Source organism: Rattus rattus, chromosome 18, assembly GCF_011064425.1.
Source record: "Rattus rattus isolate New Zealand chromosome 18, Rrattus_CSIRO_v1, whole genome shotgun sequence".
Taxonomy (NCBI): domain Eukaryota; kingdom Metazoa; phylum Chordata; class Mammalia; order Rodentia; family Muridae; genus Rattus; species Rattus rattus.
The window spans coordinates 24,449,933-24,464,043 of NC_046171.1; the positions used below are offsets into that span (position 1 = coordinate 24,449,933).

At 43.2% G+C, this 14,111-nt stretch overlaps 2 protein-coding genes across 4 annotated transcripts in view; both read left to right on the plus strand.

Moving 5' to 3' along the window:
* P4ha1 (prolyl 4-hydroxylase subunit alpha 1) overlaps positions 1 to 14,111 on the plus strand; it is a 1,160,453-nt gene that overhangs the window by 381,735 nt on the left and 764,607 nt on the right. The window lies entirely within an intron of this gene.
* Lims1 (LIM zinc finger domain containing 1) overlaps positions 7,579 to 14,111 on the plus strand; it is a 106,342-nt gene continuing 99,809 nt past the window's right edge. The window contains exon 1 of the mRNA XM_032888361.1: positions 7,579 to 7,764. Within this exon, the coding sequence (XP_032744252.1) occupies positions 7,733 to 7,764 (32 nt within the window). The 5' untranslated portion in view covers positions 7,579 to 7,732. The remainder of the gene's footprint in view (positions 7,765 to 14,111) is intronic.

Here is a 14,111-nt window from a genome sequence, read left to right on the forward strand (position 1 = left end):
TCGAACTCCTCTACTCCCTGTGTGGTGTATGAGTCTCGACCCCAGCATGCTGGCCTGAGCTCTCGTTTCATCTCGCTTACAATAAAACTTCCTCGTGTGATTGCAGCAGGTCGGTCTCTGTGTCCTACTGGGTGCGCGCCTCTCCCGAGACTTGAGTGGGGGGCTCCCTTCGGGGTCCAACACTTTCACTCTCTTATTTTTTTAAGATTTATTTATTTCTTCTTTTAAGAGTATTTGCCTGCATGTATGTGTATGCATGATATACATGCAGTGCTCTTGGAGATCAAAAGAGAGCATCAGATCAGATGGAACTCAAATTACAAGTGTTCGTGGGCAGCCATGGGGATGCTGGGCACTGAACCTAGAGTGCCCTTACCCTCTGAGCCATCTCATGAGTGTGTGCATACATGCTACACATGTGTGGAGGGCAGAAAAGAACTTTAAAGAGTTGGTTCTCTCTATTAACCATAGGGGTACCAGATCAAACTCAGGTTGTATCTGTCAGGCATCTTTACCTACTAAGCCATCTTGCTAGTCCTGAAAAAGATTTCCATTATTGATTTGAAAGAAAGAACGTATCATACCGAAAGAGTCTTGTGCTCACACTACTTGTTAAATGTGTGACAAACTAGGCTGGAGAGATGGCTCAGTGGTTAAGAGCACTGACTGCTCTTCCAGAGATCTTGAGTTCAATTCCCAGCAACCACATGGTGGCTCACAACCATCTGTAAATGGGATCCAATACTCTCTTCTGGTGTGTCTGAAGACAACTACAGTGTACTCACATACATAAAATGAATAAATAATTATTTTTAAAAATGTATGACAAACATTAAAAATGTGTCTCTCTGGTGAGAACATACTTGTTCATGTGAGTAGGTTCAATCATTGTTCCTTTACATGTCTGACAAAAGCAGGATTTCTGTTCCTCCCATTATAACCAAAGAAGGATTCAGAATTTTTCTGAGTAATTTCAAAGGTGGCCTACACCATGTACTTTAGTGGAATTTAAGATTACTATTGCAGGCTACAAGGAGAAACGGTAACAACAGACAATGGTATTGGAGCTGTGGACATCAGCAGTTTCCACAGGAAGCTCTGGGACACGTTTACTGTAGTCTGCCTGAAGTTGGGACAAAATTGAAAAGGCAAGATGGTTGTGCTGTTTTGGAGAGTGTGAAGGCTACCTGTGAAGTCTGTTCTCCTCCATCAGGATAGCTAACTATGGTCAATGAAGCACTTGCAGAAAACATGGGCTATTCACCAAATCCTTTTCTTCTCCTGTTGTATTGTCATCTTGCGGGGCTTAGTGCCTCAGTCCGGTAACCTAGGCCTAGGCCTGGAAGCTTCTAGCTTTCATATAATCTAATCTAGGTCTAGGATGTTCTCAGCCTCTGAGACTTATGCTGGATTAAGCTCATCCTTCCTTGTTCTTTCTGAGTTCTGGCTGGTTCAGCTCAGCTGTTCTGACTCAACCCTTCTCCTAATTGACTTGTTCAAACAAAGAGAAATTGGCTTTTCTCTTTGCCTCTAAATTGCTCTGCTTGGCCTCAAACGAACTCTAACAATCCTTGCTAATCTGACCCTTCTCATTCTGTCTTCACCTGTGTCTAGCTTGTTCTCTCTTCAATCTCTCTCTGTAAAACTCTCCTGGTAAAAATGGCCTCCTTCTCCCTCTCTGTGCTGCTCTACTCACCTCAACTCTACTGCACTGCTCTTCATGAACTCTACTGTATTCCTGGACTATACTATCTTTTCCTGTACTATCTATCTCTCCCTTAAGTATCTTCCCTTTCCTCTCTTTTCTCATGAGAGTTGGGCTTACCCTATTCTGTCAAATCTTTTTGACTCATCGCTTTGTCTGCCCCTCAGTTAGACATCACTTTCAAACATGGGTGCTTCCCCCAACTAACATTACCTTCATTGTTTGGGATTAAAGGCATGTCTGTATTCTACTCAGAGGGATTAAAAATGTGTGCTGAGGGTGAGTCAAACCATAACTAGAAACTGGTTTCAAATATGCCATAATAAAATCCTGTTATCAAGATGGTTGGCTGATCAAGATGACACTGAGTGACCCTTCAGAGCTAGATGAATTAGAGTGAAGAAACTGATGAAAAATATGTGAAATCCTTTGAGGGTGCGCAAGGCCCCTGTAGGTTGTGGCTCCTGTGTCTGCTGTACCACAGGGTATGGCCGCTCAGGGAGGCAGAACTCAGGGACTTTGACTCCCTGCACTTGTCCCATGCTGTGCTGGGCAGGTGCTGGGCTGTAGGGAAGTGCTGAAGCACCACCAGGGGTAGGAAAGCACAGTCTGAGGTGTGAGACAATTGGAGCCATTCTGGGTGTCTCACTGAAAAGAAACAGTCCATGGTTCTAAATCGTTTATTGCCACAGTAAAAAAGTGGATGCCTAAAACCATACCCCACTTTTCAGGGTGGGCCTGAGATTAAATACCTTTTACAGAGAGAAATGTCTGGGAAAGAAAGCTTATTGGTTACACCCTCCGAGCCTCTAGGTATCTCATTAACACAGAGTCACTGGTCACATCTCCTTTTCCTATTGTCTTGGTCTGAGATGTTAGGGATGCCTCATCTACACATGAAGGGGCTTGGGGTGTTGTCCTTATGTGACTGATGACCACAAATCTAAGGGGGGGGGGGAGGACCTGTGGCTAGTGAGAGGGGCCTGGTGCCCGGGAGCAGGTGAAGCTCCTACATCACTTCAGGGTCTCTGGGCCTTGAAAGCCTTTAGTTCAACCAAGGACCAGACTGACTACCTTCTCATGGTCCACTGCCCCACAGGCACCCAACCACCCTCCAAATAAAACAATGTGAAGCATCCTGCCCCAGAATGCTTGTCTTGAGTCAGTGGATGATGCTGAGACTTGCCCCCAGCATAGCTGTAGCCGTTTTGTTCCATGCCTGCCAGCTATTTCATATTGTTACTGTAACCTGCCTGCTAATTACTGAGACAAAAAATAACTTGATTCAGAGCAGGGTCATGCTGACCACATACCCCGTTATGATTTTTATGTTATGAGGTTTGTAAATCTTAAGAAATTCCAAAACCATAATCTTCACATAGGACCCATCAAATTAAAGGTCAATATGAGTGACTATGTCTAAATTGTCTTGAGTCAGGGCTGACCACCAGGCAGCACTTCCAGCACCTGCTATGAGCTCATTGTGGGTTTTGCTGTTCCAGCTTTTATTAAGATGGCCTTGAAATGTGTTCAGCACTCGGCTTTCATCTCTCAAGCCTGAGCTGCTGCCCTGGTCGATCAGTTTTTGGGTATGTATTCAATAAACTAACCCTGTTTAACTGAGATCAGTGTGTGTGGTTTGGGGAACGACTCCTAGACCCCAACAGATGATAGAAGACTTGAAGTAATTTTCAGCAATACCAATAGAAAAGAAACCATTCTTAACAGTGCTACTGAAGAAAGTCCCCCAACTTCCTAATGGGTAATATAAACACAATGTACATATTTTTAAACAGATAAAACCCTAGACTGGGTATTATGAATAAATACTAAACTCTGGTGTTAAGAATTCATGAGATTACCTACAGTAAAAAGTGCTTTATGAAGCTGGGTGTGGTAAGACATCACCCTTTAATTCCAGCACTCGGCAAGTGGATCAAGGCCAGCATGGTCTATGTAGGAAGTTCCAGGTTAGCCATAGTCACATAGTGAAATCCTACCTTAAAAAATCATGGTTATGGGGTTGGGGATTTAGCTCAGTGGTAGAGCGCTTGCCTAGCAAGCGCAAGGCCCTGGGTTCGGTCCCCAGCTCCGAAAAAAAAGAAAAAAGAGAAAAAAAAATCGTGGTTATACTCCTTCATTGCTGGTTGGAGTGAAAACTTGTACAACCACTTTGGAAATCAATTTGGTGGTTTCTCAGAAAATTGGGAATAGTTCTACCCAAGACCCAGCTATACCACTGCTGGGTATATACCCAAAAGATGCCCTACTATACCACAAGGACACTTGCTCAACTATGTTCATAGCAGCTTTATTTATAATAGCCAGAAACTGGAAACAACCTAGATGTCCCTCAAATGATGAATGAATAAAGAAAATGTGGTACATCTACATGATGGAATTCCATTTGGCTATTAAAAATAAGGATATCATGAAATTTGCAGGCAAATAGATGGAACTAGAAAATATCATCCTGAGTGGGTAACCCAGAACACAGAAAGACATGGATTACAGGAGCATAGCATAACTGTATCCTGAGAGGCTTCATCCAGCAGCAGATGGAGGCAGATGCAGAGACCCGCAGCCACACATCAGGCGGAGTTCCAGGAGTCTTGTGATATAGTGGGGGATAGAACTGAGCCTGTCAGAGGGATCAAGGACACCACAAGAAACCTACAGAGTCAACTAACCTGGGCCCATGGGGGCTCACAGATACTGAACCACCAACCAAAGAGCATGCAGGGGCTGGACCTAGGCCCCGACACATTTGTAGCTGATAGGCAGCTTAGTCTTCATGTGGGTCCCTTAACAATTGGAACTGGATTTTGTCTCTGACTGTGTTGCCTGCCATTGGAGTCCCTTCCCCTACCTGGACTGCCTGGTTGGGCTTCAGTAGGAGAGGATGTGCTTATAAGTCCTGCTGGGACTAGATGTTTCAGGGAGGGGTGGTACCTAAGGTGGGGGGATTCCCCTTCTCTAAGGAGAAGTGGAGAGGATAATGGGGAAGAGTTCTGTAAGGGTGGGACTGGGAGAAGAAAGGGTCAGGAACTTCAGATGTGATGATAAATGAATAAATAAATGAAAAAATAGTTTTAAGAACCCCATATTTCAGGATACCAATGGAAGTCTCGGGTAATATTGTAACTCACTGTTTTGGTTACTGTTCTACTGCTGTGAAGAGATACCATGACCAAGGCAACTCCAGTAAAAGTATTGATTGGGGTCTGGTGTACAGTTTCTACTATCATGGTGGGGAGCATAATGCTGGAGCAGTAGCTGAGTGCTTTATAAACTGGTCTCAGCAGGCAGCAGACACAGAATAAGACTGGACAGAAACCCCAAAGCTCACCTCTAGTTAAATATCTTCTCCAATAAGACCACACCTACTCCAATAAGTTCCCTTTCCATATTCATTGGCAACAATCCACCAAGCAGGTTCATTGCTGAGCTATTTCTCCAGCCCCATTACAAGAGATACTGTAAATAATGTATTCAAATAAATATTTAAAAAACGAAGTCAGACTGTGTTCTTATAAACTCCACTGATCTCATACTTGATCAGTGGGAGTAATGGGATTCGTCATGCACAGCTCAGCGAAGTGGAATTTTAGGAATGCTAAACTGTCCTTTCCCCCCAGAAACATCTTGCGCAAATATTCTCCTAGTCCAAGCTTTTTCTTAATATGATAAGAGTGGGGCTGGAATGTAGCTCAGTGGGAGTCCTTGGTTTCCATACATGAAACCCTGGGTTCCTTTCTCAGGTGTTCTAAAGACCCTTGGTGTTCAGAGAATGTGATAACCAGCTCATCTTTGCTATCCACTTCACTGAATCTGGGCACTCCTGTGAAGGAGTTTTCTTTTTTTAATTAGATGATTTGAAGCCCGAAAGTAGGCAGGACCTTTCTGGTGGTAGCACAGATACAAGGACAAGAGAGGAAACTTTGCTTTCTGCCTGCTCGCCCTCTTTGAGGTTCTTTGAGCTTCCAGTGCAGACTGCAAACAAGCAGCTCTCCAGGATTGCTCCAGGCCATCAACTGTTGGGTCATCTAACTTGAGTATTGAGCAACTAATGGATTCCTGGCTTCCTCAGTGTGACTTTGAACCCTGGACATTTAGAGTCCAAGATTTCACTCTGAATTAATGCACAACATTGCCCACCACATAGTATTAGTTTTCTAGTATAGCAAAAATGTTGAAGATACAGTGAAACTTAGTTTTGAAGATACAGGAGTTGTCTAACTAGTCTACTATTTGGGGGCAGGAAAAGGTTTCCCCTGCCCTCTTATTACACACTGGTGTGGTGAAGACAAAAGGAGATGGGGAAAAAAATTCCACCATTTTCTTTGTTTTTGTTTTATTTTTGTTTGTTTAGAGACAGGATCTCACTATGTAGCTCTGGCTGCCCTCGAACTCATTATATAGACCAGATTGGCCTAGAACTCGTAGACATCCAAGTTGCTGCTGCCTCCCAAGTGCTGGGATTAAAGGTGTGCACCATTATGCACAGCTCAGAAAAAAATACATAGTTAACTATTTATTTTGAATATTCCTTCCAATAATTCTTTGTGGGGCTGAAGAAATAGCTCAGCAGTGAAGCATGTTTGGTGCTCTTGCAGAGGATCTCAGTTAGTTCCCAGCACCCACAGACAGGGAAACTCACAAACATCTGTAACCCCAGATCTGTCTCCAACACTGTCTTGTAGTCTCTAAAGGGTGCATAGGTGGCAAGTAGACATACATGAATGCACTCATACACATCATTTTTTCAATCTGTGTGTACTTTGTATTTCTGGTGTGCCTAGTCACACCTATGTGAAAAACTTCCAAATATCAAATTTTGTTTTTAAAAGCTGATTGCTGACAGACAGAACAAAACTTAAGAAATTGTGATGGTGGCATCCTTTTTTATTCTGAGATACTGTTAAGCTGAGCAGTAAGAAATTCAATCCCATTTTCTAGAACAACCATACTTTTCTAAGCTTTCTTTGTGGCAGACTATGGTCAACCACAGAAGTAGAATTGCTCTGAGAGCACATTCCACAAATGGCATTGCTCTGATGAAACTAAAAACCACTAATCAAGAGGCAGCCAGTTTTTACCCAACTATCCCAAAATGGCAACATTTTTTCTTTTGGATTGATTGTGTATACGTGTTTGGAAGTCAAAGGACAATTGGGATTGAATTGTTGAGCCATCTTGCAGGCCAGCCAAAATTCTAACAAGAGCAAGGAAGTTCCCACTGGAAATGGCCAATCCAGATGAGACCTCCATTCCTGGAAGACTGACTTGCAGGGCATCTTCACTGGCACAATCTCCTTAGCACCGTCGCAGGTCCGGTGGAACCCTGTACAATTCCCACGCTCTGCAGACCGATTAGGTAGCCTAACGCCAAGTTGAGTCAGAGCCTCAAGCCACGGGTACTCTTACTCGTTCTTTGACCATCACGCCCTTCCAAGTGTTCCCGGCCGCTAGACTCTGTGGCCATCCAGCCTTGGAACACCCAGAAGCCTCTCTGCCTGCTTGGAGCCAGGAGCAGCACCCACAGCCAAACTTGGAGAAAGCAGGCTTAGGGCCAGGCCGAAGAAGGGGGTGGAACTAAGTGGAGGAAGGAGGAGCTATGACAATTAAGGAGCGGGGCCAAGACCTGTAACGGCCCAATGCTGGAGGGTCCTCGCCTGGCTCCACTTCCAAGCCGCTGCTCCTTGACTTCGCCACGCCCCTTTCCGGGCTCTCCCCCAGTCTACACTTCACTCCAGCACACCGTCCCACGCCCTCTCAAAATTTCGCCCCGCCCCAGCCCGGTTTTGGAGGTCCTTAGCCACGCCCCCAGGCTGGCGCTCTTCGGGGCGTGGTCAACGCCGCCATTTGCGGGCCACTACCGGCTAGTGGCCGCGGGCCGCCTCGTCCCGCCCCCTTCCTGCCTAGGACCGGCCATCAAATCTGCCGCTCGCCGTCGCAGCGAGGGAAGAGGGTGCGGCCACCGCGGCGGGCACTGAGGCACAGACGGACCCGGCGTGGACCGCGGAGATGCTGGGCGTGGCGGCCGGAATGACCAACAGGTACGGGCGCGCGCGCGCTCTGCGACCCGCCGCTTGCCCGAGCCTACTCTGGGCCGGGCCGGGCGGGCGGGCGATCTTTGCCTCCCCGCGGCCGCGCGGCCTGCGGCTGGCGAGAGGCCCGGACACGCACCGCCCTAGCCGGAGGCGGGAGAGGCCTTCGTGGTCCGGCTGAGCTGTCCTGTGCGGCCTAGGGGTGTGAGAGCAGATGCTGTCCCAGAGTGTGGCTCTTAATGTGAAATACATTCTACGGATAAGAAGAACGAAACAGAGGGTCTTAGGATCACTCATTTGTTGTTAACATTTGTTGTATTAGAAATGAACACGGACGTGTAAAATGTTTATTCGTTGAATAATACGTGATATATTAGCATACATAACGCAATTTAATGAAAATAGTATACCCTAAACAAAAAAGTTAAGACGAATAGCCCGTTACATATTTTACAGATCCTGTCCACGTCTGGCTTAAAAAAAAGCAGCTGGGTTCTCCTTTTGCATTGTCTGTTGTGATGTGTTTTGAATGAACTATTTAAAGGAAATTTGGTTTTAAATAGATGGACGGCGTGAAGAGAAATATTCGAATAGCTTTCCCAAATAATTGTGGGTATTCCTTATGATAGAGCCAGAAGTTCAAAAGGTGGTTTTTTTTTAAAGGCTAGTTTTGATATGAAACCCGAGCTCACAGTTATATGAAAATTCCTCAGGCTGTCTTGTATTTGAATGGAACTGTTACTCATTGTAATGGGTTTTATTGGCTTACCCTATTAAGGAAGGTTCTGGATGCTAATATATCATATTAATGTCTTTCAATGACTTTTGTTAACATCATCAAAGCTGTTAAACTCAAGGTGCTTCATTTTCCAGCATTGCAATTTTCAGTGGAATTCGTAACTTTTCTCAGTGTCAACAAAATATTGTCAGTTGTCCCCATGATTTAGTTTCAAGGAAATGTCTGCCTAAATGTGAGTCTTAAGTCACTGTGGTTGTCTTTTTGTTGTTCTTGCTGAACAAATCTTACTTCAAGAAAAATGCTTCCAATTCAGTACAGTGCTTAACATAGCATGTGCTTTTCCTTGAGATAGATTACTTTGGTATGTAGCAGAAGCACTGCATGCTTCCAGGCACCAAGGAAGAGAAGATCAAGAGTTAAGAGTTTGTATAACATCAGGTTGGGGATTTGGCTCAGTGGTAGAGCGCTTGCCTAGCAAGCACAAGGCCCTGGGTTCGGTCCCCAGCTCCGAAAAAAAAAAAAGAAAATAAGAGTTTGTATAACCACTGTGCTCATCATGAGCAATTGTATTCACCATGGACATTTTTCACCTGAAAAAGAAAGATGTCTAGTTGAGAGGGAATTGGAAATGAGCTGTAAAGAAGAACGGATGTACAGTATAATCTGAGACTAGAAGAGAATGAGCTGTAAAGAAGAATGGATATACAGTATAATCTGAGACTACAAGAGAATGATGTCTTTGTAGGACCCTCAAGTATGTTTCTGGTCTAGTGGCTTTCCCTGATCCTGTCTCCTCACCCCAAATCTCACTGTGTAGAATCTCACTCTTTGGCTGCCCTTCAGTTTGTCAGTGATCCTCCTGTCTGTTTTCTTGAGTGCTGGGGTTTCAAATGTGACCACCATGTGTGCCCTGTCCCCATTTTTATGCATTAAGTACATCCATATTGGTCCATTACCATTGCCCTCAGACAGCTACAAAAGTGAAGCTGTCGTACACATTGAGCAAATCTTCGTTCCTTGTTCCCCCAGCTCCTGGCAACTACCATTTTTCTCCCTTGTTTTAACTTTTTAGTACCCCAGAGAAGTGGAGTTACACAGTCTTCCTTTCATGTGCCATAGATACATAGTATGGATGTACCTGAAAGATATTTGGGGTGTTGGCAGGTTTCTTTTAGGAATTAAAAATAAAGTTACTGTGCCTGTTCATGAATAGGTTTTAGTGTGGACATGTTTTACCTTTCTATAAAAAATGTCTTAAGCATATGAACTTACCAGATTATATAGTAATTTTTATGTTTAGCTTTTTAAGAAATGAGCAGAATGTTTTTCCAGAATGGCTGTATTATTTATTTCATCGAGGACAGACACATAAAGGAGAAATTCACATTCTTATCCTCTATGTAAAGAATTTGGTAAAACTATCATGGCCTTCCAAGTATTTCTGTTTTTCTTTTTAACGTTATGTATATATATGGGCATGTGCATATACCTACATAGGCCAGAGGATGACCTTGAATCTGGAGTTACAGGTGGTTGTGAGTTGCTAAGAATAGAACTTGGGTCTCTTGGAAGATTAGTGTTTCTCACCCACTAAGCCATCTCTCTCTCTTCAATCCCCAAAGTATTTCTTGAATGAGAGCTATAGTCTTTTTTATTCTTGGGCAATCTGTTTGTTTTCTTTCTTTGAGGCAGGATTTTGACTTGGTTCTTAGGACTTATTGACTAAGACTTGAAAAGCAACCCTGGTCCTAAAGTTCCTGTAGGGCAGTTGCATCATGAACAGGGAAACTCTGGTGGCACTTAGTGTCTTTGTAAATTTGCAGTGTCCTTTGTCTGCTTCTGAAGGAGGGAAATAGGCCTGGTGGGATGTTTTGTTTTGAGACTGGGTCTCATCGTCTAGGCCAGCCTTGAACTTGCTATGTAGCCATAGTAACCAAGAACATAAAGTAACCAGGGATCTAAACTAAGGCAGCCAAGGTTGGTTTTGAGTTTCTCATCCTCCTCTTGAATGCTGGAATTAAAGACAGTCTCGCCTGTTTTTCATGGGTTTCTGCAGAGGTGGGGGGTCAAACCCATGGCTTTATGTAAGGGAAGCACTGCACCACTGTATTTCTAGCCCTGAAATATCTTAGTTCTTTAACTGCTCTGTGCTTTGCAGTCTTGGAGAAAAAAATCCATCAGGCTTGTGCCCTTACTTATTTATTATGAGACTGCGCTATATTGATTTTAGCATTTGCATTCTCTCCCATTGTGTGAGCCTCCTGGCTCTTCTCCTTGGTAGTTTTTATGTTGCTAAGTGTGGGTACTGGAAGTGAGCTATCTCCTTCCTGGGAGGGTGCAGCCTCTTCTTCAGGTGGAGAAACTCAAGCAACCTTAGAAATCCATAGTGGGAGAGCAGAGCTTGATTCCGCAAGTGTATTTTCAATAGCCCACATTTGTTCTTCAGACAATCGTGGAAGTACTCCTCAGTTCAGATCATATTCTTGAGTAGGATCACACTAAAATAGCAGGAAAAACATGTCAAACCACTTTTTAACTTTACAGTTCTTACAGCTGCTCGGAGCTATGGCTTCTTAATTCAGGAAGACCATTTACATTGCCTACCAAACTGTTACCTTAATGTGTCCCAGGGGACTCAGAGCTTAATGCCTTAAGCTATTTAAAGCATAATCACACAACCTGTTGTCTTATGCTAAACCTTCTCCAGTGGTGGGTGGTTGTTCTTGATTTTGTGTATATGTGTTTTGCTGGCATTATGTGTATGGACCCTGTGAATGCAGTGCCTTCAGAGAGCGCTGGGTTCCTAGGAACTGTGAGCCACCATGAGGGTGCTGGAATCTGAGTCTTCTAAGAGAGCCATCTTTCCAACCTCCAGCAGTAGGAATTTTATGCCCCCTCATCCTGATGTTATTTATTTCATTTGACAGCATCAGGTATTTCCATAGTGAAGCTTAGTATGTGGGTGGACACATACATGAGAGGACTATATATTTTTCCTGCTTCCTTTTTCGTATTAAAGTACATTTTAGAGCTTTAATGATTCTAACTTTAAAAAATGTGTATGGGTGTGTTGCCTGCTTGTGTGTCTGTGTGTCACATGCTTATAGTACAGAAGAGGGTGTGGCATTACAGTTGGTTGTAAACCACTGTGCTGGGACTCAAACCTAAGTCCTCTGGAAGAGCGGCCAGTGTTCTTAACCCCTGGGGCACTCTTCAGCCTCTTGCAGACTTTTATCAGAGAAATGGGGACCTAGAGATAGGGCAGGCTCTGAGCAATAAACTCTGAATGGTGCCTTCTGTGAGGGGTGGGGAATTTGGCATTGGAAAGTAATGAGTGCTGGCCTATTAGTAAAGTGGAAGGGGCTAGGAAACTGTGTGGTTGCTGTCACAATGTAGTGGACAGTAGAAGAGCCAAGATCCTAGGGACAGCCAGGAGGCTAGAGCTTTTCTAGGATGTTCAAAGGTGAGTAAGATAATATGACATAAAGAACAAAAAATATTAGCCACCTCTGAAGAGAGTTTAGGAAATCTAGGATGGGAACAGGTTTTTGGTTTTGTTCTTTTTTTTTTTTTTTTTTTTTTCATTTTTTTTTTTATATATAAATACACTGTAGCTGTCTTCAGACACACCAGAAAAGGGCATCAGATCTCTTTTACAGATGGTTGTGAGCCACCATGTGGTTGCTGGGAATTGAACTCAGGACCTCTGGAAGAGCAGTCGGTGCTCTTTTTTTTTTTTTTTTTTTTCTTTTTTCGAGCTGGGGACCTAACCCAGGGCCTTCTTGCTTTACAAATTTTAAGTTTTTATTTTTATTTTATATGTATGATGTGTATGTAAGTGCAGAAGCCAGAAAAGACTGTTAGATCCTTTGGAACTGCAGTTACATGTAGTTATGAACCTCCACGTGCATGCTGGGAATTGGACCTGGGTCCTCTGGAAGAATAGTCAGTGCACTTAACCACTGAACCATTTCTCCAACCCCTGGGTTTTTCGTTTACTTGTTTTTGTATTTTAATGCAAATCAGTCTACTTGCATCTGATGAGATCTAAAATATATGTGAGCCTTTGTCTTTGATATTGAATTTAAATATATTCATATTGTTTGCAAATATTCCTAAAACACTGTTGTGGTCCTATACTTCATTGTATTTGAAATATTGAAAAGTCTCTCTTCTTTTTCACTTTTTTTTTTTTTTTTTTTTTTTTTTAGACAATTGTCTTATGCAGCCCAGGCTGGGGTCTCCACATAGCAAAGGGGTTTGGGGGAAACCAAATCTTTCAGAAACTTTCCAAAAGCTTTATCCAGTGCTGAAGGTACTCCAGTTATAGCAGATCTGGGCCTACCTGTGTGGGGCTATAGAAGCTGCACAAGCACAGCAGAGTCCCGTTCAGCCACAGTCATCTGGCATTCATCATGCGCTTTGTCTCCAGGAACATGGAAGGTTCTATGTGGGCACTGGTGGGGAAAGCACACTCACAGCACACTAGCAGATATTGTCATCGCTGTGAGCTGTGTAACTGTAGTTAACTCTGGTTTTTGCAGCCTAACAGCAGCAGAGGAATTGAGAAATGAGATTGGGTGCCATTCAATAAAAGTTTCAAGTCTCAGGGAACCATGGAACAGTTTAAAGAGTCTAACATTTATGTTACTGTAACCCTGAACCAGGGAAGAGAACGCCTATTATATTAGTGGGCTAAAGACACTAATTAAGAGATAGTTTTTGATTAAGTAGATTTTAAGAAATGACCCAAATATAGGCTTTGTACAAGAAATTCACCTTGTATATATAACAGTATAGACAAATTGAAAGTAAAAAGGTGGAAAAAGATATATTATGATAATAGCAATTAAAATAACTTATAGAAGACTATTAATATCAATTATTGAAGTGTTAGGTAAGACAAAGTAAATAACCAGACACTGTAGTCAACATGAGTAGAAGATACCTTATTCTCAGCATGGATTATATATACTCTGGCCTTTAGCATGGTAATGGCCGGGATCCCAGGAACAAATTTAGCATTCACACCTAGACTACTGAAGGAATGACCAAAGGTATAACCAGCATCTATAAACCAACCCAGTGTCAGTGATGTGACCTTGTAAAGGACTGCCCAAAGGTAAGCATAGCCTTTCAGCCTGACCCCTTAAGAACACCCTGATGTGTGACCAGCATTTGTGACTCAGCCCAGGAAAGACTGATAGAACTAGTTAGTATCTGTAAGCAGACCTTACAGAAGATTGCCTAGGGATTCCAGAGTATTTGAGCCTATAAAGGAAAGCCAAGAGATTGGAGACTGGAACCAGCTTACTGGTGAAACTGCACACAAAGTTTATAACTACATCTCTAGTTCACATTTATTCCTTCTTTGTTTAATGACTATATTAATTTGGCAGGCCAACTATATCCCAGACTTTTATTTTATTTTTTTCTTCTTTCTCTGTATCTTTTTTCATTTTAAAAACTAAAGCAAAGACCATGGAGTAATACTGCTTACTGACTTGCTCCTCTTGTCTTGCTCGGCTTGCTTTCTTATATATTCTAGGACAGCCTGCCCAGAGAGTGCATTACCCCCACTAGGCCATGCCCTTCCATATCAATCACAGACATGCCT